The 26,997-nt window shown below is 42.3% G+C and overlaps 1 protein-coding gene across 2 annotated transcripts; it reads left to right on the plus strand.

Annotated features, from left to right (window-relative positions):
* Positions 1-473: 473 nt before the first annotated feature.
* On the plus strand, positions 474-26,575 carry cul2 (cullin 2). 2 transcript variants are annotated; one of them, XM_083777974.1, is made up of 21 exons: positions 474-591; positions 1,933-2,071; positions 2,660-2,762; positions 3,315-3,409; positions 5,358-5,463; positions 6,077-6,159; positions 6,733-6,829; positions 8,724-8,834; positions 10,539-10,701; positions 13,421-13,581; positions 14,386-14,493; positions 14,914-14,973; positions 15,133-15,261; positions 15,789-15,875; positions 16,275-16,427; positions 17,827-17,904; positions 18,012-18,078; positions 20,903-21,105; positions 22,153-22,254; positions 22,388-22,504; positions 24,985-26,575. In XM_083777974.1, the coding sequence occupies exons 2-21, from the start codon at positions 1,953-1,955 to the stop codon at positions 25,114-25,116; spliced, it is 2,274 nt and encodes a 757-aa protein (XP_083634100.1). In that variant the 5' UTR covers positions 474-591; positions 1,933-1,952; the 3' UTR covers positions 25,117-26,575. The 2 variants fall into 2 exon arrangements, with proteins under 2 accessions (XP_083634100.1, XP_083634099.1); XM_083777973.1 differs by lacking the exon at positions 474-591 and having other exon boundaries at positions 13,421-13,545.
* The last annotated feature ends 422 nt before the right edge of the window (positions 26,576-26,997 follow it).

Genomic DNA, 26,997 nt, shown 5'->3' on the forward strand with positions numbered 1-26,997 from the left:
AGCCAAGGGGCCAAGAGCTTCGAGCTAGTCGCAAGAAAATGACGAAAAGTTGTCAGATCAATCCCAATGAGGTTCCCGTAGTTTTACCATTCAGCAATAGGGGAATGTCCTCTAAAAGTTAAGTATTGTTTTACAATTTGAACCCAAAACTTTGATCAATCTCTCATTGACACGGATAACTAAACTCGGTGCAATGCATTCAGTCAAACATCAACTCCCTCAATTATCCTATTATTAACGGCTATTATTAACGGATATGCTCACGCTACCCGGTCCCCCCACGCCCAGCTGACGACAATGGTACGGTCCGTGCGTTGGTGTTCGGTCCGTACGTCGGTGTCGCGCGGCCCGTAAATAGCCAGATCTACAAGCTGTCTCACAGCGAGCTCGTATGGGCTCGTTTAGCTTGTAGATCTGCCCGTTTTTGGGCCGCGCGACACCGTCACACGGCCGAGGTCCATAGTCCCCCACACACACACACAGGCTCTAATGGCAGACCTGTAAAGTGACAGAGATACGAGCCCGTGACAGCGGACAAAAAAAACCTGACTTTTCTTTTTAGAAAAACAAGTGAATAATAAAGTCCAAGAGGTACGTAACCTAACCGTGGGGCACCTCCACAGCCCGGCCCGCCCGGCGGTCACTTCTTACCGCTGACAGAGGCGCTGCTGGCCGGCGCGCAGCTTGTCAATGAAACAACTAATACAGGCAGAGAGACTGGAACGCAAAAAAAGCAGCTCATTTTGTGCTTTGCTAACCATTAGCCAGCAATGCTACCTTACCTAGCATCCTTTAAGCTAACCCGCTCCAGTCAAACCAAACCAAAGCGTTAGCCGTGATGCTAGCGTGTTGCTATCCTATGCTAGCCTCGTTAGCCAGCCGCAGCCTTCCTATTTTAGGCATTGGCATTTCAACCTTAATAATGCTACAAACTTTGACATATTTATTCATAACTGCGGGGTGTTGTTGGCGTCCAAAGGGACGTGGTTGTTGACCCCACTGATGTTGACGTTTTGTTTATGTAAGATCAGATGAATGGCTGTAAAGTAACGAGCGTAACACCAAAAAAAATACATGTATGTGATGTTGCAATGTTTTCTTCCACGTTAAAAAATCAACTGGTTTGAATGAGAAGCCACAGTGGGGCCTGTACCGTCAGGTAACCCTTGCTGTATGACACATATATATATATATATATACACACACACAAGTGTTGTGTCTTTAGTTTATTGAAACAATCTTGGAATTGTAGTCCCCTGCCCCAGGTTTGTGTATTGGTGAGGGACATTAACCATGAACTTGACCACATTGCTTGTTTTACACGCCTATACTCATTTATGCTGCTGTTGTTTTAGTAGCCTGTCCACCAACTGCTTAATATTGACGATCTCTGTGCAACTTTTACATCATTTTAATAACAGAGTCATGCACTCAGATTTTTTTATGAATTGAACAAGGTGGACCCTCTTGTAAACAAGTGTAATGCTTAATTGGGTCATCCACTCACAGTTAACAGTCTTTGTATTGAGTTTGTACTCGAAATGTACTGTAATTCTGCAAACTGTTAATAAATATTTCAATCAATCAATCAAAATTACTACTCTACTACTAGTGTTATTGATGTATTCAGAATCACTGTGTATGGCAAATGTTATGTTCCGTGTTAGACACTACAGGTATTTGGACCTATTTCTGTTAAGTGCAGACCTGTCACTCAAGCCTGGTCATTTGGTCTAACTTAAGTATTTGTTTTAAAAACTACCCAAATGGCAAGAATTAATTTATTGTTGTCTTCTATCTACGGTAATAGATACCGGCCAGACAAGGATTCCAGCTATGGAAATGGATCAATTTCCACAATTGATTTAACTCTCTTCTTCTCTCTGTGCCTCTAGTGCCTGCCAGTCATTTAAGGTGTTGTTGTTCTCTCAGTCTCAAACAGAAGCGATACAATGTCCTTGAAGCCCCGGGTGGTGGACTTTGACGAGACATGGAACAAGCTACTGACGACAATCAAGGCGGTGGTGATGCTTGACTATGTGGAGAGAGCTACATGGAACGACCGATTCTCGTATCCTCTCAGCACAGCTTCGGAAGACCTAAGGGCCGATTCATACTCCTATTTTAGAGCCGAATAAAAGTCTGTTCGGCGCTGTAGAGCCTACAATTTGACGTCATTTGAGGTTCGGGGGGGGGGCGGGTACTGTGCTAAAGTCGGCTCTTCGGTGCTACTGAAAATTTCTGACGAGCCGAAATCATTTCGGCACTACAGCGCCGAAACAGCGGTAAAATAGGAGTATGAATCGGCCCTAAGGCTGCTTGATGTTTGAATGTGTGATTGTAGATCACAAATATTTGAATTGTCTCCTCAATTTCATAGTTTTGATATAGTACTAGTACTACATATTTGTTTTATATATTTTTATATATTTGTCCGATCAGAGTAATATTATATTAATACCGTATCATAATACACAATGTGTAGTAGGCTGTCCAAATGAAATGTATATCTGTTTAAAATCCAATTATGTAAATTGAAATTCTAATTCCTTAACAATCTAATATTATTAAGATGTAATAACCAAAGATTGTATTCATTTTCAGCTATGATTTATTGATTTAAAATATGAATATTATGTTTCCTGAATCCTGAAACCAGTGACATTTATGCCTTGTGTGTTGCATACCCAGAACCCCTGGGTGAAAGATTGTACACAGAGACAAAGGTGTTTCTGGAAAATCATGTCCGGCAGTTGCACAAGGTAAGGGACCAAAAACGGTGCGTATTCGGTGAACACGGTTTAATTTCCCCCACTATGACAACTGTGGAATGCACTTCCCATTGCAGTCAGAACTGCAGCATCACTCCCAATCTTCCGCCGTAGCGTGAAAACCCACCTTTTCAGACTCCATCATGGCCCATAGCACTTACCCTAACCCCTTAGATAGCATTTCTGTTGGCTTAGATAGCATTTGACACAGACTTATAGCATGTTATGTAGACAGCACTATAATTGTATTGTATATAGTCATAGCACGCCATAGTACATATGTATAGCATAGTAGTAAATATGTATAGTTTATATGTATAGTGTATGTATAGTTTCATTATATAGATACTCCACTCTTACTTTCTTAGCTTACGCATGTTTCATGATACATGCTTTTATGTGATGTATTCCCATGCTTTTGTTCTTGCTTAAATGTAAGTCGCTCTGGATTAAGAGCGTCTGCTAAATGCCTAAATTGTAAATTGTAAATTGTAATGACACTGTCTATAACGATAATGTCCTCTGATCTGTGTACATTTTCAGAAAGTACTGGAGTCAGAGGAACAGGTTCTGGTCATGTATCACAGATACTGGGAAGAGTACAGTAAGGGCGCTGACTACATGGACTGCTTATACAGGTAACGCCAGGCACCCTCTTTAACTGCTACCTCATGATGTCTCCTGTTTGTGTTTCGTAACATCGATATGAATTGGACATAGGGCCTGGGTCAATAGTTGTGATTATTGTTTATCGTGCTAAAAATAGATTTTAATGTATTGTGAAATTGTCCTCCGTCATGAATTAGCCTTTCTTGAGCTGTAAATTCAGTACAACTTAACCCATTTTTGGCCTGACTCCCATTATAAAATGCCTTCTAAATCCTGACCTAAGTTTTCTGAAAAACTTCAAATATTTATATAGCGGCGTCAAATATTTTTTAATTTTTGAACCCCAAGCGGGGTTTCCCCTTCCAGAAGGGTTATAACACCAAAAGGGGTTCCTGCCCAGAATGGGCTAAACTCTTTAATACAATAACATTTAATAAAACTGACCTGTAAAGAGTGAGTTGTATTTAATTACATTCTCAATATCCCGGTAATATCGTTTGATCACAATTACTTCTGCCACAATAAGCGTGACATGACATTTTCTTATCGTCCCATCTCCAGTCTTCAGTTTGGTAACATAGATATAAATAGGACAAATAAAGACCTTAACCCATTCTGACCTGAGATCAGATTCATACGAGGTTTCCGCCGGACACACGAACACACACTGACGAACCCATTCTGACCTGAGATCAGATTCTAAAAATGTCAGTCGTTCTTCGATTTTTCAAAAAATAGCAGACCTACAAGCTCGTATCGCGCCACTCGGTGGCGCGATATGAGCTTGTAGATCTGCTATTTTTCAATAGCTAAAGCATAACATGATGCTGACACCAAAATGGGTGCCCGTTCAGAATGGGTTAAACATGGTATTGTGCCTGTGTTCTGATGTGAAGAGACTTGTTCTGTTATGTCATAGGCTTTCTGAACAGCTTTCTGAACACTGCTGTCATTTCACTTCTTATTGTAATGTGGCCTTTCAAGTTTCAACTGCGCTACATAAAGCGCCTAGAGCAATTTGGCGTGTCCTTGATTTTCTTTTGATATCGATATCCCCTTGGAGTGCACAGTCTATATTTACACAGCTTTGCCTTCCCTTCATTTACATTTTATGTGCTTCTCTTAAGACTGCGTACATAAAAATATTTGTGATTTATTGTGTCTATGTATGCGGGTGTGTTTGGAAGAGAGACTACTACGTCATGCTCTCTTGTTGTGAAACGGTAGGAACGAGGAAAAGGTTCATGAAAAACAACAACAAACTCTATAGTATTTTAATATAAACAAAATTACAGTTCAGCAGAGTTCGGGCTGAAATGCTACTAAACTGAATACTTTGCCTCATTGACCCACTTAAACAGTTTTCACCATTGTACAGTTGGCTGCACCAGCCAGTCATTTAGCACTTCATCACGCCTTGGTGTCTCTTGTTTTTTTTTAACTCGTCAGAAAGAGTATGAGAGAAACTGGGGCGAGTGTCATCGTCCTCCCTCTGATGGAAGCAGACAGCACAGCTGTTAAAACAGCTTGTCATATTAGCTAGACTGAGTAGGCTGAAGAACACAGATTGGCTGTGTCATGTCGGCTGTCAAAGTAGGCGTTTGACAGTGTGCTGCTTGTCCTGCCTGCCTGGTCAGGGGGCAACTGCAACACGCATCACAACGTTGGCATTGGAGGACCCTTCGTTGATTAAAAAGGGAACATTCCCTGCGTTGTAGACAATGGATTAAACATGCCAGTGAAGCGGTAGATTGATTTGACGATTATTTTCCTTTGCATTGTTAAAAGCTCAATTAAGAATTACCCCGGTGTAACTGACAACTGGGCACTAATCGAGAGCTATAACACACACAATCAAGTCAGTGCTTGTACGTGTTCTTATAGTACAACTAATAACAGTGTCATTACCCTATATCTTCTGTGTAAATTGGGTAACAATCTCATCTCTTATCTCGCCTCTCTCTCCCCCACACACAGGTATCTCAACACTCAGTTCATCAAGAAGAACAAGCTAACGGAGGCAGACCTGCAGTACGGCTACGGCGGCGTGGACATGACCGAACCACTCATGGAGATCGGAGAGGTACGGTCCCCTGGTCACACTGGTGGAAAGACCACCCCCAGACCCAATACTTTCATTAACCCATTCTGATCTGAGATCAGATTCATACGAGGTTTCCGCCGGACACACACTGGTCCTGATGAACCCATTCTGACCTGAGATCAGATTCTAAAAATGTCAGTCGCTCTTCGATTTTTCAAAAATAGCAGACCTACAAGCTCGTATCGCGCCACTCGGTGGCGCGATATGAGCTTGTAGATCTGCTATTTTCCAATAGCTAAAGCATAACGTGATGCCGACACCAAAATGGGTGCCCGGTCAGAATGGGTTAATATGTCCCTAACCGAAAGAAGACAATCCCACCACCACAATATATAGGGTGTGTATGTACAGACGCACACATACATACATTGTAATATCAAAGAAGGGACAGCTAATAATATGAGAAAATCGAGGGCTTTTTTTTTTTAAAGCGTTCAACTTCTGTGACCCAGAACTGTGGTGATGTCATCCTACACCGCCACCACCCGTAGCAAAGGATGACTCAGCAACATGGTGGCTGTCTGCGTTGCAGACAGTGTGTCTGCGTTGCAGACAGTGTGCCCACACGCAGCTCTCCTCTTTGTCGTTTCAGCTGGCGTTAGACATGTGGAGGAAGCTGATGATCGAGCCCCTCCAGGCCGTGCTGCTCAGGATGCTGCTCAACGAAATCAAAAAGTCAGTCCTTTGCACACTCAACTCAACAGGACTTCCTTTGGCAAAACATGCCTTGTAAACTTGGTTTATGATTGAATATGCACAATGACTGCAGGTAGATTCCTAATTACCTGTGTAGAGAGTATGAGTTTTGGCTTATTTTTGAGGGCCGTTAGCCCCTCCTATATACAGCTTTGACCCCACACGTCTCAATATTTGCCATTGACAATGAAATGTGAAATTAGGTCAAAATTGTCTGCCAAATATATGACGTAAATTTGTGGCAACAGGCATTCTGATTGGCCAGTATGAGATGATGCATGATGCTGTAGGATAATAAGAGTGCCCCTCACTTCACACGGTGTGATTTCTTTATTCTTTTGCCCATGGAGCTCCTTGAGGGCCTTCCTTCCCTTACAGGTCTCACAACTCTGAGAGTTATGGGGGTCCTTGAAACCACTGATGTAGGAATAATGGCAAATTCCATTAATTCTTGTGTGCAGCTACAAGTTAATACAACATTATAATGCAAGTAGTACAAAATAAGAGTATATAAAACAGTAGTGCAATATCAACTGATGCATTGTCTTCCAGTGACCGTTGCGGTGAGGACCCCAACCAGAAAGTAATTCATGGGGTCATCAACTCCTTTGTTCATGTTGAACAGTACAAGAAGAAGTTCCCACTGAAGGTGAGGCAACGGCACTGTCTCTATGCTGTCTCTATGCTATAGGGGTTTCTACATTATACACTGTCTCTATGCTGTTCCCAGTGGATGAATATCTCTGTTGGGCCGTAGGGGTTTCTACATTATACACTGTCTCTATGCTGTTCCCAGTGGATGAATATCTCTGTTGGGCCGTAGGGGTTTCTACATTATACACTGTCTCTATGCTGTTCCCAGTGGATGAATATCTCTGTTGGGCTATAGGGGTTTCTACATTATACACTGTCTCTATGCTGTTCCCAGTGGATGAATATCTCTGTTGGGCTGTAGGGGTTTCTACATTATACACTGTCTCTATGCTGTTCCCAGTGGATGAATATCTCTGTTGGGGCTATAGGGGTTTCTACATTATACACTGTCTCTATGCTGTTCCCAGTGGATGAATATCTCTGTTGGGGCTATAGGGGTTTCTACATTATACACTGTCTCTATGCTGTTCCCAGTGGATGAATATCTCTGTTGGGGCTATAGGGGTTTCTACATTATACACTGTCTCTATGCTGTTCCCAGTGGATGAATATCTCTGTTGGGCTGTAGGGGTTTCTACATTATACACTGTCTCTATGCTGTTCCCAGTGGATGAATATCTCTGTTGGGCTGTAGGGGTTTCTACATTATACACTGTCTCTATGCTGTTCCCAGTGGATGAATATCTCTGTTGGGCTGTAGGGGTTTCTACATTATACACTGTCTCTATGCTGTTCCCAGTGGATGAATATCTCTGTTGGGCTGTAGGGGTTTCTACATTATACACTGTCTCTATGCTGTTCCCAGTGGATGAATATCTCTGTTGGGCTATAGGGGTTTCTACATTATACACGTACACCTCATTGGCTGCTGCTGTTCATCTCCACCTTTAACCCATTCTGACCTGAGATCAGATTCATACGAGGTTTCCACTGGACACACACTGGTCTGATTAACCCATTCTGACCTGAGATCAGATTCTAAAAATGTCAGTCGTTCTTAAATTTGTCAAAAATAGCAGACCTACAAGCTCGTAGCGCGCCACTCGGTGGCGCGCTATGAGCTTGTAGATCTGCTATTTTTCAATAGCTAAAGCATAACATGATGCCAACACCAAAGTGGGTGCCCGGTCAGAATGGGTTAAAACCATGATGGCTCACTGAATTATCTAGTGATTTTAATAGCGTTTTTGGTTTGTTACAAATGTGTAGTTATGATTTAGGATACTAATAACATTTTTGCCATGGTTACTGATAAAGTCTGTAATTTTATTTATTATGCCAGTAATTATGAATGTTAACCCATTGATGCCTGAGGCCGAATCTGGGAACGCCTTCTAGGGCCTGACCTAAGGTTTCTGAAAACCTTCAAATTCTGATGATTTTTTTAAAAATAGTTATGTTGCTACATGTATAGCAATAGCTGATGAGACACAGAGAGCGCGCCGGCATCAAGGGTAGAACAACGTATACGTTGCACCAGGCATCAATGGGTTAAATACATTGGACCACAGAACACATTTACAAGCTGTTTTGACTGAGTGTTGTGTAATTAGGATTTATTTGAGGTTAAAAATCATTGGAAGGTCACTTTAACACTTCATACACAATTAGCATTCTCTCTGGCGGCGGCGGTGGCTCAGGGGTAGAGTGCCTGGATGGTAACTGTAAGGTTGCCAGTTCGAACCCGGGCTCCCCCAGAGTTACTGTCGAAGTGTCCTTGAGCAAGACACTGAACCCCTAATTGCTCCCGATGTGCTAGTTGGTGCCTTGCATGGTTTCCGCTGCCATCGGTGTATGAATGGGTGTGTGAATGGGTGAATGTAATGCGCAATCTCTGTAAAGCGCCTGCTATATAAATGCACCATTTACCATTTATTCCTGCATTTCAGTTCTATCAAGAAATCTTCGAGGGGCCATTTCTGACAAAGACGGGGGAGTATTACAAACAGGAAGCCTCCAACCTACTGCAAGAATCCAACTGTTCACAGTATATGGAAAAGGTATGAAGGACCTTATATACAGGTTGTTTACAAGTTGACGATTGTCACAAATTATTGCGATTAAAGGTTTAAAGGTATATTCAGTGATTTCACTCAAAAAACCTTAGGTTTCGTTTTTGGCTGTGGGACCCAGCCTTTCGTCCAATCAGGATAGAGAGTCAAAAACGAAACCTAAGGTTTTTTGACCCCCAGGGGTTAACTGGGGACAGGGAGGAACTCCTTATATGGCCAGCACACTCTATAGTAGGGAGGATTATCACAACAAAACAAAAAAATAAGTGATATTTGAATTAAGTGAAATCACTGAATATACCTTTAATTGTTGTTTTTGCATTGAACATTGGAATGTTATCATTTGTATTTCTGTTTGCCTTTTAGGCTTCGTAATCACAAATTGCACAGGGCAGATATGACAAATATACAAAGAAATGACTGACGCATTTAATAATTATTTTCTGTCCAAAACATTTACAAAATAGTGGAAATGGTTGATCTACAAGCGTACAAAGTGACATGTAAGCTTGTAGATCTGCTATTTTTGAAAAGATTTAGAAAATGTACTGTATTGACATTTCTCAACATTGACGATTATGCGAACATAATTGCGATTATCTCAACTAATTGTGATTAGGCGATTATGTAATAATGGTGACAGGCTTAAACTGATTAACGTATGACTAAGTAGTGGGACTTCCTGGCTGCTGCTCATGTTTCTGACCACTCACTGTGTGGTTTACCATTGCACTCGATTGGTTTGGTGTGTAGAGAGGTGTATTTGATTGGTTCATGCTAGCTCAGTGTGCCACTGTGTCCAATAGGGATGGGACGATAATTGTTATCGTTTTATCATGATAAGAAGAACCCACTCACGATAACAGTATTGCGGATATTTAAATGCATTGTGAAATTGCCTCCGTCATACACTGGGGAATGGGGATGGATGAGCTTTTCTTGAGCATATTCAGTACCACTTAATACCTGATAAAACGGACCTGTGAGGAGCACATTTGGTACACTCTTATTTCACTCATTCGTCAAAATAGCAGATCTACAATTTGTGAGCTTGTGGATGGGTTCTTTTTTTTTGCGAATGTCCAGTCCACTTTCTGTAAGGCAGACACTGGAACAGACACTGGATGGATATTGCATGTCATGAACAGAGCAGGATGACAGGATGAGCAGGATAAAACATAGTCCAGACCAAATAAACAACACAAATGAGTTGTATGGAGAGATTTACAATTTACAATTTAGGCATTTAGCAGACGCTCTTAATCCAGAGCGACTTACATTTAAGCAAGAACAAAAGCATGGGAATACATCACATAAAAGCATTTATCATGAAACATGCGTAAGCTAAGAAAGTAACAGTGGAATATCTATATAATGAAACTATACATACACTATACATATAAACTATACATATTTACTACTATGCTATACATATGTACTATGGCGTGCTATGACTATATATACAATACAATTATAGTGCTGTCTACATAACATGCTATAAGTCTGTGTCAAATGCTATCTAAGTCAACAGAAATGCTATCTAAGGGGTTAGGGTAAGTGCTATGGGCCATGATGGAGTCTGAAAAGGTGGGTTTTCAGGCTACGGTGGAAGATTTACTACAGAAAAGCGGTAGATTTGGTACAGAAAATGTTTTTTTTATTTGTATTTTTTTTATATATATAATAATGCAGGTGTTGGGGCGGTTGAAAGATGAAGAGGTGCGATGTCGGAAGTACCTGCACCCCAGCTCCTACGTCAAGGTCATCCACGAATGTCAGCAGAGGATGGTGGCCGACCACCTGCAGTTCCTTCACGGGGAGTGTCAGAACATCATCCGGCAGGAGAAGAGAGATGGTTGGTACACCATACTGTTGATTTTGGCAGCATATTTTAGTCATCTGAAATGTTTAGGTTTTAGTCTAGTTTTTGTCTTCTAACCCATTCTGAACGGGAACCCATTTTGGTGTCAGCATCATGTTATGCTTTAGCTATTTAAAAATAGCAGATCTACAAGCTCATATCGCGCCACCGAGTGGCGCGATACGAGCTTGTAGGTCTGCTATTTTTGAAAAATCGAAGAGCGACTGACATTTTTAGAATCTGATCTCAGGTCAGAATGGGTTCATTAGGACCAGTGTGTGTCCGGCGGAAACCTCGTATGAATCTGATCTCAGGTCAGAATGGGCTAAATATCATACCATTTTAGTCAACTAAATCTACACTTGATTTGGTAGACTAAAATGTATTTTGTCTGGCCTTGGTGGTGTCTGTCTAGAATGATGCTTGTTTTTACACTTGGTTGGATGCTGAAAATCGCTGATCTACAAGCTCACAACGCATCCCAGTTTGACTGGATCTCTTCTCCACTAGCCCTCAACCCATTCTGACCTGAGATCAGATTCTAAAAATGTCTATTACATCCTGACAGTTTCATTATTAACCCATTCTGACCTGAGATCAGATTCTAAAAGTGTCTTCGATTTTTCAAAAATAGCAGAACTACAAGCTTGTATCGCGCCACTCGGTGGCGCGATATGAGCTTGTAGATCTGCTATTTTTCAATAGCTAAAGCATAACATGATGCTGACACCAAAATGGGTGCCCGGTCAGAATGGGTTAATCCAAAAAAACTTACATTTTAGTCTAGTTTGCATTTGTTGATGAAATTGTCAATATATTTAGTCTTACTTTTTAGTAATCATAGCTTTGTTTTTATTTAGTTTCCGTCAGTGAAATAAGGTAGTTGACAAACATTTTTTGTCATAGTTTTAGTCAATAAAATAAACACTATGGTACACATAGTGTATTCACTATTAATTCACTATTCTAATATAGTGAATTAAAAAGAAAAAAGTTTTGTCCAAAATAAGAACATTAAAGAGCATTAGAGCTCTTTAATGTTCTTATTTTGGACAAATAGACCAAAGTTTTGTTAGTTTGCTCTCCAGGTCAGCTATTTATTTAGTTTGTATGAAACATTGGAAGATATTATTTTTTATCCCCAGGGGTCATCAGCTAAATTGATAAATCAAGATAACTTTATCCACTTTCTTTAACCCAATGTGTTGTGAACATCTCTAGAGATTATAAGGGCTGAAGCCATCCTGCCTCGCAATATCAGTAAAGCCTGTTGACTTGTCAAACTGGAGAGGGGCTGAGGGGAGAACACACAGGATTTGATATTTTTAACCCATTCTGAACGGGCACCCATTTTGGTGTCAGCATCATGTTATGCTTTAGCTATTTAAAAATAGCAGATCTACAAGCTCATATCGCGCCACCGAGTGGCGCGATACGAGCTTGTAGGTCTGCTATTTTTTTTTTATCGAAGAGCGACTGACATTTTTAGAATCTGATCTCAGGTCAGAATGGGTTAATCAGACCAGTGTGTGTCCTAGTGGAAACCTCGTATGAATCTGATCTCAGGTCAGAATGGGTTAAACTGCACCCCCCTGTGCTCTAAAATCTGTGTCATTGCCATCTTAAAATGGCCAAACAAATCCTCGCCAGCTGAAAGCAAGCGTCCTTTATTGTCTTGCCATTTCACACACAAGCGACGGAATGGTCGTTTTTGTCTGGTTTTTCATATCGGTCCGTCTTTCCCCTGCTCACAATCCTTTTCAACCCCTTTCCAGTTTGGATGTCTGGCTATGAGAACGTCCTCCGTCCGTACTGATCCAGCCTAGCAATCAACCTTATTGGATTGTCCAATCCATTGTGTAGTTTCAGTTGAACTTTGATCTCTGCTACGTTATGTCTGCTTGCAGACATAACAGACACCCTCTGTCCTCGACGTTGGTGAATGTGTCTGGCAGAATTTGAGGACTTTTACCGTACTATAGTGAACATCAATTCTGTTTTGTTACTCTTATAATGTTTGGACTTATCGAGTTTGGACGCTACAGCTACAGTGTGGCACTTTATTTGCTCAAGTTACATGAGATTGATTGTCCATGGTGTGAGTTTGCGATTAGTCACGTTTGGTTACCTGCAGCCTGAGCAAATGAAATACAGTTGTAACGCAATTTTATTTATACGCTAAATCGAATTGCTCACTAAGTATTGTCCATCCAACTTGAACCGCAGCATGTCTATTCTCTGAGGAACAGAGTTGTATAAATTTACTCACACACCGAGTCCTGAGTACATTTAACAGACATAAGATGTGGACACATTAACACAAACTTGTCATTGAGTTGTGGGATGTAATAGAACAGTGGTTCTCAAAGTGGGGTCTGGGGACCCCCATGGGTCCTTGAGGGGGTTTCAGGGGGTCCCCAGCGAAAGTAGTGTCACTTTCTGCCACGCTACGAGCTTGTACATCTGCTATTTCGTTACATTTTTTGAAAAATCTAAAAATAAAAAATGTTTGGAATATTTTTGAATTTCCTTTAAAAAAAATTAACACAAATCTTCTCTTCTGGGGGTCCCTCCTGGCACAAACAAGATGGGGGTAAGTTTGAGAACAACTGATTTAACAGACATAAGATGTGGACACATTACATTAACCCAAACCTGTTGTGAGTTGTGGGATGTGTAATTAGAATGTCTCTCTTCTCTCTGTGCCGTCTAGACATGGCCAACATGTACACTCTACTGCGGGCCGTGTCCAGTGGCTTACCTCACATGATCCAGGAGCTGCAAGTCCATATCCACGACGAGGGCCTCCGAGCCACTAGTAACCTGTCTCAGGAAAATGTCAGCACTAGCACAGCTTCAAGTTCAGCAACATGTGTGAGTGTGTGGGTGGGCTTCTGTCCTCCCATTTTACTTTTATAGTGAAACATTATCGCTGACTAAATCTAATTCAATATCAATTAGTTTGTCTTCGAGTCTCGCCATATTAACTTAGTAGTAGTCTTGCCTACAGTAGCTAAGGCCATAACATAACAGCCAGGCGATAATACATCTCTGCCTCGTACAGATGGTCAGATTCTGTACATCTAGTGACATCTTAGCCTGCCCCAGCCTGTGTGGTTTCTGGGTTAGAGGGGCGGGGCCGGGGTGGCGACGCAAACACGGCAGTGGATCCTATTGGTTCACCCATCTGACTGCCCGCCCCCTCCCAGGTAGAAAACGGCGGAGAACACTGACATCACCAAATTTGGAGCAACGCCCCTCTGCACGTTATTGGTTTAGCGAAATACAAGTTGGCTCCCACTAACTGTTCCAGATTTTCCAATGGGTTTCCCGAGGCTTTTCATTTTTGAACCCGAATTCGAACGAAAATAAAAGCCTGGAAATCATAAAATGGAATTGATTTTTCGAAGACATGGGTCATTGTTAGCGCTGGTTTTTCTCTGCTGTTCAAGCTCATAAATTGAATTTAGATTTCCCCAGATGTATCGGTATAGGCAGAGTTCTCTGATCGTCTGGCTGCACAACAAGACCACCAGTGGTTCTGTTCTCTTAAATAGACAACGTAGAAATGTGTGTGATTATTTTGAGGCCAAGTTAGAATGACCCTTTTTTTTTATTTTACTTCTACTACGTCTACGTTCTTCATGCATTAAATGATGTCTCTTGTGTCCTCCTCAGATGCCAACCCAGTTTGTGGAGTCTGTGCTTGAGGTTCACAGTAAATTTGTACAGCTCATTAACACGGTTCTGAACGGGGATCAGCATTTCATGAGTGCACTTGATAAGGTATTTACCTCACTCTGTTGGCCAGGGAGGGCTCAGGCATACACCAGAGCCTTTAATGGAAACAACCACTAGATAGGGAGACTGTAATTGCTGCAATTAGCTGACTGGCATTTCTTCTCCGTTCTGTTAAGAACACATAGTTAATACCACTTAACCCATATATACTTTGTTGATCGGGGTCTGCCAGGGCTCTATACTTGGCCCCTCCTTTTTTCCCTTCTACGCAAAATCTCTTTGCTGAACATAGCCAATCTACAAGCTCAAACACTTATAGATCTGTAAGTTCACCCCAGAATAGGGCCGATGGGTTCCATGTGGTTGAAGGGACAATTTCACAAATGCAGTGGTTTAATTGTACGGTATCTGTGAAGTGAAGTTTGAGCAATTGTTTTATTTGTTTTCGTTTTTTTCCCCCCACAGGCTTTGACGTCTGTGGTGAACTACAGGGAGTCCAAATCCATCTGCAAAGCCCCTGAACTGGTGAGATTACACACACACACACACACACACACACACACACACACATACACACACACACACACACACACACACACACACACACACACACACACACACACACACACACTTCCATGACCTGATTTCATAACATAACATCTCCCTCCACATGTCCCTGTTCAGCTCGCCAAGTACTGTGACAATCTGCTGAAGAAGTCTGCAAAGGGAATGACGGAGAACGAGGTGGAGGACAAACTGACCAGCTTCATTACAGTGTTCAAGTACATCGATGACAAGGATGTCTTTCAGAAGGTGACGCCGCGCACCCTGTCACCCTGAACTGTGTTCTGGTCCTCACAAGATTCTGTTCATATTAAGGCCTCTCAGATTATTTTAACCCATTCTGACCTGAGATCAGATTCATACGAGGTTTCCGCCGGACACACACTATTCTGATGAACCCATTCTGACCTGAGATCAGATTCTAAAAAATGTCAGTCGCTCTTCGATTTTTCAAAAATAGCAGATCTACAAGCTCGTATCGCGCCACTCGGTGGCGCGATATGAGCTTGTAGATCTGCTATTTTTAAATAGCTAAAGCATAACATGATGCCGACACCAAAATGGGTGCCCGGTCAGAATGGGTTAAACATTTCTTTACAGTACGTTCATTGGTTTTTAGAAATTGCCTTTTTTCCCCCCAAATGAGCAACCAACCTTTACCTTTAATCCACCACTGCTGATTGACATGACATGATTCAAACTTGCTGGTAGATGATGGGATAGTGATTGATTGTTTATGTACTATGCTTTAAGTAGTTTTTTTCTTGTTCCTTCAGTTTTATGCCAGAATGCTAGCAAAGCGGTTAATACATGGCCTGTCATTGTCAATGGACTCGGAAGAAGCCATGATCAACAAACTAAAGGTAAATAAATGGCAACCGCTGAAGACCTCTCACCTAATTGTGTTCTTTGAAAACTAAGTCACCAGACAAAGTACAGGATAGGACAGGAACTGACACCGCAAAGACGGGTGCAGTACTTAGTTTAGACAGTTTTTGGTTTAGACTAGTCATTGGTTAGACCAGTCATTAACCTAATCATTAACCTAACCCTAACCTCCCACGAGGCAGCACACCTAAACCTAACCGTAACCCATGTCTAACCAATGCTATGTCTAACCAAAGTATGCCTCCCCGCAAAGACATGCTATTTGTCAATGACTGACCACAAAGAATCACTCTCATTTGCCCTTTCTGTCACCCATGCTCCATATTCCTCTCCGTCTCTCTCTCCCGCCCATCCCTATGGAAACAAACTTGCAGCAAGCGTGCGGCTACGAGTTCACGAGCAAGCTCCACAGAATGTACACAGACATGAGCGTGAGCGCCGACCTCAACAACAAGTTCAACAACTTCATCAAAACCCAAGAGACTGTGGTAGACCTCGGCATCAGCTTCCAAATTTACGTATTACAGGTGAGGCGGAAGGGAAAGAGGTTTCCGCTTGATATTTCGAGGGTAATGGATTAAAGGGACACTTCACCCTTTTTGCAAAAAAATATATGTTAATGACGTTTAGAAGCTTTAGATCACTTTCCTGGGGGTATTTATGTGTGTAATATGTGGTTTTAGTTATTTTAGATTGTAGCAGTGAGCCTGTTGTCTCTGATGTCATGGACACTGGTCACACTACCTTCCTGGACTACAATTCCCATAATTCTTTGGTGCACTGCTCCTCCTTGTGGATAGGGGGAGAGCTGTCTTACTGAGACAACATGTAGTCCAGGAAGGAAGTGAGCCCAGTGTCCATGACATCAGAGACACTGGGCTCACTGCTACAATCTAAAATATCTAAAACCACATATTACACACATAAAGACCCCCAGGAAAGTGTTCTAAAGCTTCTAAACGTCATTAACATATATTTTTTTGCAAAAAGGGTGAAGTGTCCCTTTAATGAATTTATTATCTGCTATTTAATCGAGGAACACTTGCTATAACTGCTATATCTGTCCAAGATAATTTTTCATTCTGATGGCCGGAAACTTGCAACAGTGATATCATTTCATAACTGTGTTTGAGCAACCTGGGCAAATATAACTATAATAATATATTATATAATAATGAGAATTGTAGAATTGGCCAGGGGTATTTGTTATTAGTCTGACTACATGGAATTATTGTACAGTAAAAAGCCAGAAGAGGTGTGGCATAGATTCTCATTGAAATCGGAATCAACTCCGTTGTCACATCACATCAAGTAAAAGTGGGTGAAATTAGTTTTTGTGCATACAGTAGTTCCCAAAAGGGTTTCAGATCATTTAGAAGCTTGTTTCACAAAGGCTTATTTACAGGGTGTACAGCAATCAAGGGGTCTCTTTCCACAAAATAAATGTCCACATAGTACCTGAGATTATATATATATGGCGCCTATGTACTGTGCATTATATACAGTAGGGACATTATTCAAGGTGCTGGACATGAAATAGAGACGAGAAGAGAATACTTCTGATTTGAGTACCGTGATCCGTAGATTCCTGCCTCTTCTTCCCCCCCATAAGTCTCAGTGTGTTTGTCTCATGTGGTTGGGGGCGGCGGTGGCTCGGGGGTAGAGTGCCTGGATGGTAACCGTAAGGTTGCCAGTTCGAACCCGGGCTCCCCCAGAGTTACTGTCGAAGTGTCCTTGAGCAAGACACTGAACCCCTAATTGCTCCCGATGTGCTAGTTGGTGCCTTGCATGGTTTCCGCTGCCATCGGTGTATGAATGTGTGTGTGAATGGGTGAATGTAATGCACAATCTCTGTAAAGCGCCTTGGATAAAGGCGCTATATAAATGCACCATTTACCATTTACCATTTTTGTCATGTGGTTGCAGGCAGGAGCCTGGCCTCTCACACATGTCCCCTCGTCCACCTTCGCCATCCCTCAAGAACTAGAGAAGAGTGTACAGATGGTGAGTCCACCGCCGTACGTTCGGGGAATGTCCATCGCTGGAGTTAGCACGGCGGGGGAGGGAGGGAGTGCTGTGGGCTAATCATTTTTTTTTGCTTTTCTTTACAGTTTGAGTTGTTCTATAATCAGCACTTCAGCGGTAGAAAGTTGACCTGGCTGCACTATCTCTGCACAGGTAATGCACCCAGACACTTTACAATTTACAATTTAGGCATTTAGCAGACGCTCTTAATCCAGAGCGACTTACATTTAAGCAAGAACAAAAGCATGGGAATACATCACATAAAAGCATTTATCATGAAACATGCATAAGCTAAGAAAGTAACAGTGGAATATCTATATAATGAAACTATACATATAAACTATACATATTTACTACTATGCTATACATATGTACTATGGCGTGCTATGACTATATACAATACAATTATAGTGCTGTATATTGCTTGAATTGGACTGCTCACACTTTAATTCCCCCAAGAATCTATTTCTCTATGACTGAACTTTATTTCGATAGCGACAGTGAGAGAGAGAGAGAGAGAGAGAGAGAGAGACACGAAAGGGAGATAGAGAGGATGACATGCAACACAGGGCCTCGGGTCGTATTCAAACTAACTGCTGGAAGTAACCGTTAGCCTTATTTAAAGAGGTATGCACTCTTACCAGGTGAGCCACCCAGGTGCCCCAGGCTTTAACCCATTCTGACCTGAGATCAGATTCATACGAGGTTTCCGCCGGACACACACTGGTCTGATGAACCCATTCTGACCTGAGATCAGATTCTAAAAATGTCAGTCGCTCTTCGATTTTTCAAAAATAGCAGACCTACAAGCTCGTATCGCGCCACTCGGTGGCGCGATATGAGCTTGTAGATCTGCTATTTTTCAATAGCTAAAGCATAACATGATGCTTGGGTTAAAGAGGTATGCACTCTTACCAGGTGAGCCACCCAGGTGCCCCAGGCTTTAAAGCCTGATTTAACATAGCCTATTTTTGGTGTGTTGACACTAAGCACAACCAAGTATAAATGAGGTGTAATAATACGTTAGCAGAGACCGATATGAAGTCGAGGTAGCCACTGACTGTGCTGCCAAGTGGTGTGAATTGGATTAAAGGTATATTCAGTGATTTCACTCAAAAAACCTTAGGTTTCGTTTTTGGCTGTGGGACCCAGCCTTTCGTCCAATCAGGATAGAGAGTCAAAAACGAAACCTAAGGTTTTTTGACCCCCAGGGGTTAACTGGGAGGAAGGGGAGGAACTCCTTATATGGTCAGCACACACTATAGTAGGGAGGATTATCACAACAAAACAAAAAAAATAAGTGATATTTGAATTAAGTGAAATCACTGAATATACCTTTAACGTTCTCACTCGTCACGACTAAGATTCCATAGAATCTTAGTCTTTTTAGGAAATGGAACACTGGTGGGTGGGGTGGAGGACGGGACACTTTCTTTTCATGCCTTTTCACAAATTAGACGTGAGATTTTATTTGGCTTTATTCCATGTGGATTGCTGTCGGCACCGTGGGACTTTTTTCCCCCACCCTCTCACTTTTTAATCCATTCTGACCGGGCACCCATTTTGGTGTCGGCATCATGTCGTGCTTTAGCTATTGAAAAATAGCAGATCTACAAGCTCATATCGCGCCACCGAGTGGCGCGATACGAGCTTGTAGGTCTGCTATTTTTTGAAAAATCGAAGAGCGACTGACATTTTTAGAATCTGATCTCAGGTCAGAATGGGTTCATCAGACCAGTGTGTGTCCGGCGGAAACCTCGTATGAATCTGATCTCAGGTCAGAATGGGTTAATGGTGCCGTATGAGACCCCTAGAACCCCAGCTGCTCCACAGAGGAAGCATCCAGTCAGTGGTTTTAACCTCGCAGCATGCCACCTGGTAACGTAGATCTACAAGCTCATATCGCGCCACCGAGTGGCGCGATACGAGCTTGTAGGTCTGCTATTTTTTGAAAAATCGAAGAACGACTGACATTTTTAGAATCTGATCTCAGGTCAGAATGGGTTAAGTTGATGCTCAGGAATGTGGACGCCACAGCACTATATTCACATGCTGTTGTACAGTAAGTACACAACAGTATATTGCCAGTGATTGCGGGACAAAAGGCCGTACTGTAGGCCTAACCCTGGCAGCCAGGGGCGGCCTTTCTGTGCAGGGTTTTGCATGTTCTCCCCATGTTTGCGTTAGGTTTCCTCACCACCAGCATACCAGTTCCCTTTGACCAGGGTTTTGCATGTTCTCCCCATGTTTGCGTTAGGTTTCCTCACCACCAGCATACCAGTTCCCTTTGACCAGGGTTTTGCATGTTCTCCCCATGTTTGCGTTAGGTTTCCTCACCACCAGCATACCAGTTCCCTTTGACCGAGCATTATAACTGGAGATGTTCCCCAAGGGCTGCACATTGGATTCCCCAAATTAGCCTGTAAACCAGCCGAATCTGCCAGTGCAAAGAAATATATATATATAAAATTGCCCTTAGCAGAGTGTGTGTGTGTGTGTGTGTGTGTGTGTGTGTGTGTGTGTAAAATTATTATTATTTATTTTTAAGATATTTTGAGATCGGGTGTCCACGGCCAAATTCATATAATTGTCACATGAAGAAACAGTTTTAGAACCACAGTTTTAGAAGACATTTGTAGAATTGGCCTTAAGATCTTAACCCATTCTGAACGGGAACCCATTTTGGTGTTGGCATCATGTTATGCTTTAGCTATTGAAAAATAGCAGATCTACAAGCTCGTAGCGCGCCACCGAGTGGCGCGCTACGAGCTTGTAGGTCTGCTATTTTTGAAAGAAATCGAAGAACTACTGACATTTTTAGAATCTGATCTCAGGTCAGAATGGGTTCATCAGACCAGTGTGTGTCCAGTGGAAACCTCGTATGAATCTGATCTCAGGTCAGAATGGGTTAATGGGTTAATGTCAGTGACTAATAGTGGGAACTCCACCCGTTCTGCGCCTCTGTCTCCACCACCAGGTGAAGTCAAGATGAACTACCTGTCCAAGCCCTACGTGGCTATGGTGACCACCTACCAAATGGCCGTGCTGCTGGCCTTCAACAACAGCCAAACGGTGGCCTACAAGGAGCTGCAGGACAGCACCCAGATGAACGAGAAGGAGCTACAGAAGACCATCAAGTCCCTGATAGACGTCAAGATGGTCAACCACGACTCGGAAAAGGTCTGTCGCTCGGAAAGGGCTCACACAGGGACGGATGTCTCACAGCAGCAGCTCCATGAGTGACACTGAAACAATATGATTAAAACAGTTTTGTATTGATGCTTTTACTTAAATGGTAAATGGTGCATTTATATAGCGCCTTTATCCAAGGTGCTTTACATAGATTGTGCATTACATTCACCCATTCACACACACATTCATACACCGATGGCAGCGGAAACCATGCAAGGCACCAACTAGCACATCGGGAGCAATTAGGGGTTCAGTGTCTTGCTCAAGGACACTTCGACAGTAACTCTGGGGGAGCCCGGGTTCGAACTGGCAACCTTACGGTTACCATCCAGGCACTCTACCCCTGAGCCACCGCCGCCTTGTTTACTTGGGAGGATTGTGAGGGACACAAAAAGGGTCATCTCAAAATGCAGTTTTTGGTTATGTGTTTTTGGTGCATAGAGGTGCCAGCGTTATCATATAACCCCAGAAGGTGCATAGGTGCCAACTAAGACTGGGAGTCTACATATATTATTACTTTATTATGGGAAAAGAGAAATATAAGAGGGCGACAGGTGGGTGCTGGGCTAAAAATACTTATTTATTTTTCTGACAATCAGACAAATAAGTATGTTTTGTACCTTATACTGTATCTTTCAACAAAAGAAATATAAAACGTAGCCCCTCAGTCAAGTCAACCCCTCACCATGCCTGTCATATGGTTTTAAAGGTATATTCAGTGATTTCACTCAAAAAACCTTAGGTTTCGTTTTTGGCTGTGGGACCCAGCCTTTCGTCCAATCAGGATAGAGAGTCAAAAACGAAACCTAAGGTTTTTTGACCACCAGGGGTTAACTGGGGACAGGGAGGAACTCCTTATATGGCCAGCACACTCTATAGTAGGGAGGATTATCACAACAAAACAAAAAAATAAGTGATATTTGAATTAAGTGAAATCACTGAATATACCTTTAACTATTGTAATATGTGAAAGCCTTGTCACCATTAGACGTCCGTGCTGTTTCACAAATCTCGTCTCTTCGTTTTGTGTCATAGGAGGAAATAGAGGCAGAGTCCACGTTTTCATTAAATATGAGCTTCACTAGTAAAAGGACAAAGTTCAAGATCACAACGTCGATGCAGAAAGACACGCCACAGGTGAGATGAACAACCTCCCTTTCACGAACCCCCCTCTGCCCACAGCGCTCCAGACACCTGCATGTTTGTTTTAATGTTTATGGTTCTCGTCTGTCTGTGTCTCTTGTCTTCATTTATCGCATTTGTTTTACAGGAAATGGAGCAGACGAGGAGCGCTGTAGACGAGGACCGCAAAATGTATTTACAAGCTGCTATAGTGAGAATCATGAAAGCTCGCAAGGTGCTGCGACACAACGCCCTCATCCAAGAGGTGGGTGGAGGCTGTTCCATGACGGACACGCCTCGTTTTATAGTGACGATTAATTTATTGTACACAATCGTGATTAATGATTTGTGTTTTTGTTATTGAACGTTGGGGACATGCACAATACTTATTTTGCCTTTTTTTGATGCTATATTGAAAATGGTTAACAGAGCGTGGACAATGATGTGTGAATATTCAGATAGATGGAAATGATCCCAGCGAGTATGCAAAATGGTGTGTGGGTTGAATTCCCTTGTGGTGAGCTAAGGCTACAGTGACAGAAACATATGTCAGGAATGACTGTCTCTGGGACTGAGACTGTCAGAACTTGCCTGCCCCAGCTTCCCTGGAACTGTCCTGCACCTTACTCTTGTCTGACAGCTCCAGCGCGTACACACACACACACACACACACACACACACACACACACACACACACACACACACACACACACACACACACACACACAAATGCACAAACGAATGCACCCGTTCTTACAGTAGATGTTCCAAAAGCATGTCCTTACACACACAGTACTCAACACTCTTATCTTCTAACCCCCCCAGGTGTTTCAGATAGCACCACGCTTAAGGGCCAATCAATGCAGCAGAAAAAAACTCCTTCCTGTACATATAAAATGTTTTCGTTGTGGACTCTGGAGGACTTCATCTGGAGTTCTTAACCTGAGGACGATTCTACAAATGCCATCTGAATCAGTAGTTCTGACTTTTTACACTTTCAAGATAAAAAAAAAAAAAAGCTTGCTGTGAGCTTGTATAACTCGCTCGCTGTATAAAAGTGAGGGGTGCTCTTATCATCATACAGTACATCATCATGTCGTAACATTCCTGATGTCTCTCGGCGTGACAGATTGAGAGAATAGCAGTGCCTGCCTGTTGCCGGGGGGAACGACTGATTGTATTTATGAAGCCTCATGTGTTTCTGATTTAAATCAATAGCTTGCTTGCATGGCAACAGATCCAGATGAAAACAGGCTCGAACAGTGTGGCTCCCTACAGTCACTGGCAAAGTTAATCTCTTAACCTTGTGTTATCTCTTATCTATTCAGTATTTAAGTCCGACGTCATTTTGTAGTGCTACGTTACATCCGGGTCCAAGTGGCACCAGTTCCCGTCCGCATCCCATTGTAAATAGAATATCTAAACGTGTGAATCTTTTTAAATTGACGTTATTTTTCAGAAAGGAAGCCATAGAGGGTTAAAATGGGTCTTAATGCTTCCAACTCAAGTAGAATTATTAATGTTTTGTACAAGTGTCCATGACAACAAAAATATATGATGTGGAGACAATAAAGACTATTATTATCATTATTATTGAAGGTGGCAACAGTCCATTTGCTCGGTAAAATATTTCGGGGGATATTTAGAATGTGTGCAGGCTTGAGTATGTTGAATCTAGTTTGCATTAATGAGGATTTAGTTGACACAATCAAATAAAATGGCGATAGTATTCCATGTGGGGCAGACGGCCTGTCACAGCCAGATTTTGGAGAGCAGCACAGCTTTGTTGTTGCGAGGAAAGCGGTAAAATGAAACTTTCGTGGTTGTTTTCGTCTCAGATTTAGTCCGACGGAGCGTCACAGTATAACTCCATGGGGACACAAAAGCGACACAAAAGTAGGACCCGGAAGTATCTCAGGAGGGGGCGCTCACGTCACAGTTAAAATACTGAATAACCACTTCAGACTTGCCTATCTCGCCTAGTACCCATCCATTATTTCAACCCTTTTTCCCCGTACAAATTATTAAATAGCCAATTATGTTTTTACCCCCTTTTTCTGCCCAATTTCGTTATGACAATTAATTCCTCCCCACACACATTTGTGTGTTGTCACTGCTGTTGTATCCGACCGACTCACCTGCCAGTGAGGAGGGCCCACCAGGAGGACGTACTGCCTTCGTCCTCCTCCCTGTCGACAGGTGGCGCCGCCCCCAGCCCGTAGGATTACATACAGTGGCAATAATTCCCTCCCCGCACAACTCCCTCCCCCGAATGTGTGATGAATTATTATGATGATTATTATTCTCATCATCAATGCTGACAATTTACTGGACCTCTAATTCCTTTGTGGGTTTCACAGTAAATATAAATCGCTGTGCTTTAACCCATTCTGACTCGAGATCAGATTCATACGAGGTTTCCACTGGACACACGCTGGTCTGACGAACCCATTCTGACCTGAGATCAGATTCTAAAAATGTCAGTCGTTCTTCGATTTTTCAAAAATAGCAGATCTACAAGCTCATATCGCGCCACCGAGTGGCGCGATACGAGCTTGTAGATCTGCTATTTTTCAATATCTAAAGCACGACATGATGCCAACACCAAAATGGGTGCCCGTTCAGAATGGGTTAAGGTAACTTTGCCATGTGAGGTGAACATTTATTTCAGAGTGGAACACTTTATACATCCATGGTATGTAAATATTCTAACATCATTCCCTTTTTCCCCCTCTTCACGGTCAGGTCATTAACCAGTCCAAAGCCAGGTTCAACCCCAGCATCAGCATGATCAAGAAGTGCATTGAGGTGCTCATCGACAAGCAGTACATCGAGCGCAGCCAGAGCTCGTCAGACGAGTACAGCTACGTGGCGTGAGAACGAGAATGGCCAGGAGCGTCCGTCCACTCCACGGACATCCTCCCATCCCAACCCACCCACCCACCCTCCCACTGGGCCAGGTGGCCCGCGCGCAGGTTTAAAACTTATTAAAAAAAAGACAGAACAACAACAACAACAACAAATAAACATAAAGAACGGACTCATTCATCCATTTAGTTTTTGGACCGTCGCTTGTGTGGCTTGCTGCCGTCGGCGGACCGATGCAGGACTGTCTCCTTCCCTGTCTCTGGAAAGAAGCTAAAGAGAGAAAATAAGGGTCACAGTGTCACATTTAGCCACAAACCTCATCCACTGCAGACCCCCCCCCCCCCCCCCCCCGCCTCCTCCTCCTCCCAATAGAGTACCGAAGTCCTGACGTCACTTGTTCATACACTGGTTCACGGAAGTCATTTCTCTATGGAGTATAACATTGGGTCATCTTAAAATCGTCTTATATAAGCATTGTGGTCCAAAAATAAAACTGTCCTGGCGCTTATTGCCAGGGAGTTGGCTTTGTATCGTTTACGATAGTCAGTCACTCATATTTCATAGTTTTGTTTCTGAATTTACTAATTCAGCAGCAGGTAACATAAGCGTTTTCTCACCCTAAGTTGAGGCTTCATTATCCATATGAGTCAAACCGCCGTGCTCATTTGTTGATTTTTGGGAACACATTTTGACTATCACCATTTGACGTGATATTAACCCATTCTGACCAGGCACCCATTTTGGTGTTGGCATCATGTTATGCTTTATCTATTTAAAAATAGCAGATCTACAAGCTCATATCGCGCCACCGAGTGGCGCGATACGAGCTTGTAGGTCTGCCATTTTTGAAAAATCGAAGAACGACTGACATTTTTAGAATCTGATCTCGGGTCAGAATGGGTTCATCAGACCAGTGTGTGTCCAGTGGAAAACCTCGTATGAATCTGATCTCAGGTCAGAATGGGTTAAAAAAATCCTGACCCGTGTAAGTTACGTCAGACTTCGGTGCTCTATACTCCATCCATCCACCTTTCACCCATTCAGATTTTATACTGTTGTTTACAACATCACCAGTGCCACGCACCCGTGCGTCAATGAAAAATGAGATGCCTATCTAGATATTTGAGGGGAAAGAGCCGCTAAATGCATTTGCCGAACTTAACTGAAAACAAACAAAAAAAAAAGGATGAGAAGGAAGAGTTGCGCTGTGACATCGAACGAACTGGCTCGACACGATTATAAAAACCCATGCTTTCTTTTTCTCATGTTTGCAGTTGTTGTGAGAAAATAATTTCTCTTTTTCTTTTTAAATGTACCGAGGTTAGAAACAAAATATTGTAATAAAACTGATATACTGATTGTTGTATCTACTTTAAAATGTAAAGGAAATTAAATCAGTTGAGGTGACAAACATGATCTTGCTGCTTGTCAAATAAATAAATAAAAACACTGAGGAGTTTTATGTAAAGATCTGTCGTGTGTATCTGTTGTAATAGCAGACCTTATACATTTAATTCTTGTACGTAGTCTGTCAGAACTCTTCATACCACTTTATTTGATCAAGTCTAGGAGTCCTGTCCTTAGTATAAGACATGGAAAGTTCCCCCTTTTTGCCTTTTGCAACGGCATTACTTCTTGTTACCTCCAGGGGGAGTGTTTGATGTGGGTTCAGTCATTGCACCGGTTATGTCTGACGTGAGGCTCCGTCTTTTGAGCTAATTTAGAATTTCCTGTCTGAGAGCTAGCTAATTTAAGACATCCGGTTGCCTTCAGAATAAAATAAGGTTATTTAATTCGTTAATTAAATAATTATTACATTACATTATTAGTATTATTATTACATTACAGTTATTGTAAAGACACACATTATGTTTCTGTGTAAAAATAAGT

Source organism: Protomyctophum parallelum (genome assembly GCF_964188405.1).
Source record: "Protomyctophum parallelum genome assembly, chromosome: 12".
In the NCBI taxonomy this organism is placed as follows: Eukaryota; Metazoa; Chordata; class Actinopteri; order Myctophiformes; family Myctophidae; genus Protomyctophum; species Protomyctophum parallelum.

Bases quoted from the DNA above. Each gene is read 5' to 3' on its own strand.
- cul2 (XM_083777974.1), top strand. From the start codon at position 1,953: ATGTCCTTGAAGCCCCGGGTGGTGGACTTTGACGAGACATGGAACAAG. The intron at 2,763-3,314 runs GTAAGGGACCAA...GTACATTTTCAG, and splicing joins ATGTCCGGCAGTTGCACAAG to AAAGTACTGGAGTCAGAGGA. The intron at 13,582-14,385 runs GTGAGTGTGTGG...TGTCCTCCTCAG, and splicing joins CTTCAAGTTCAGCAACATGT to ATGCCAACCCAGTTTGTGGA.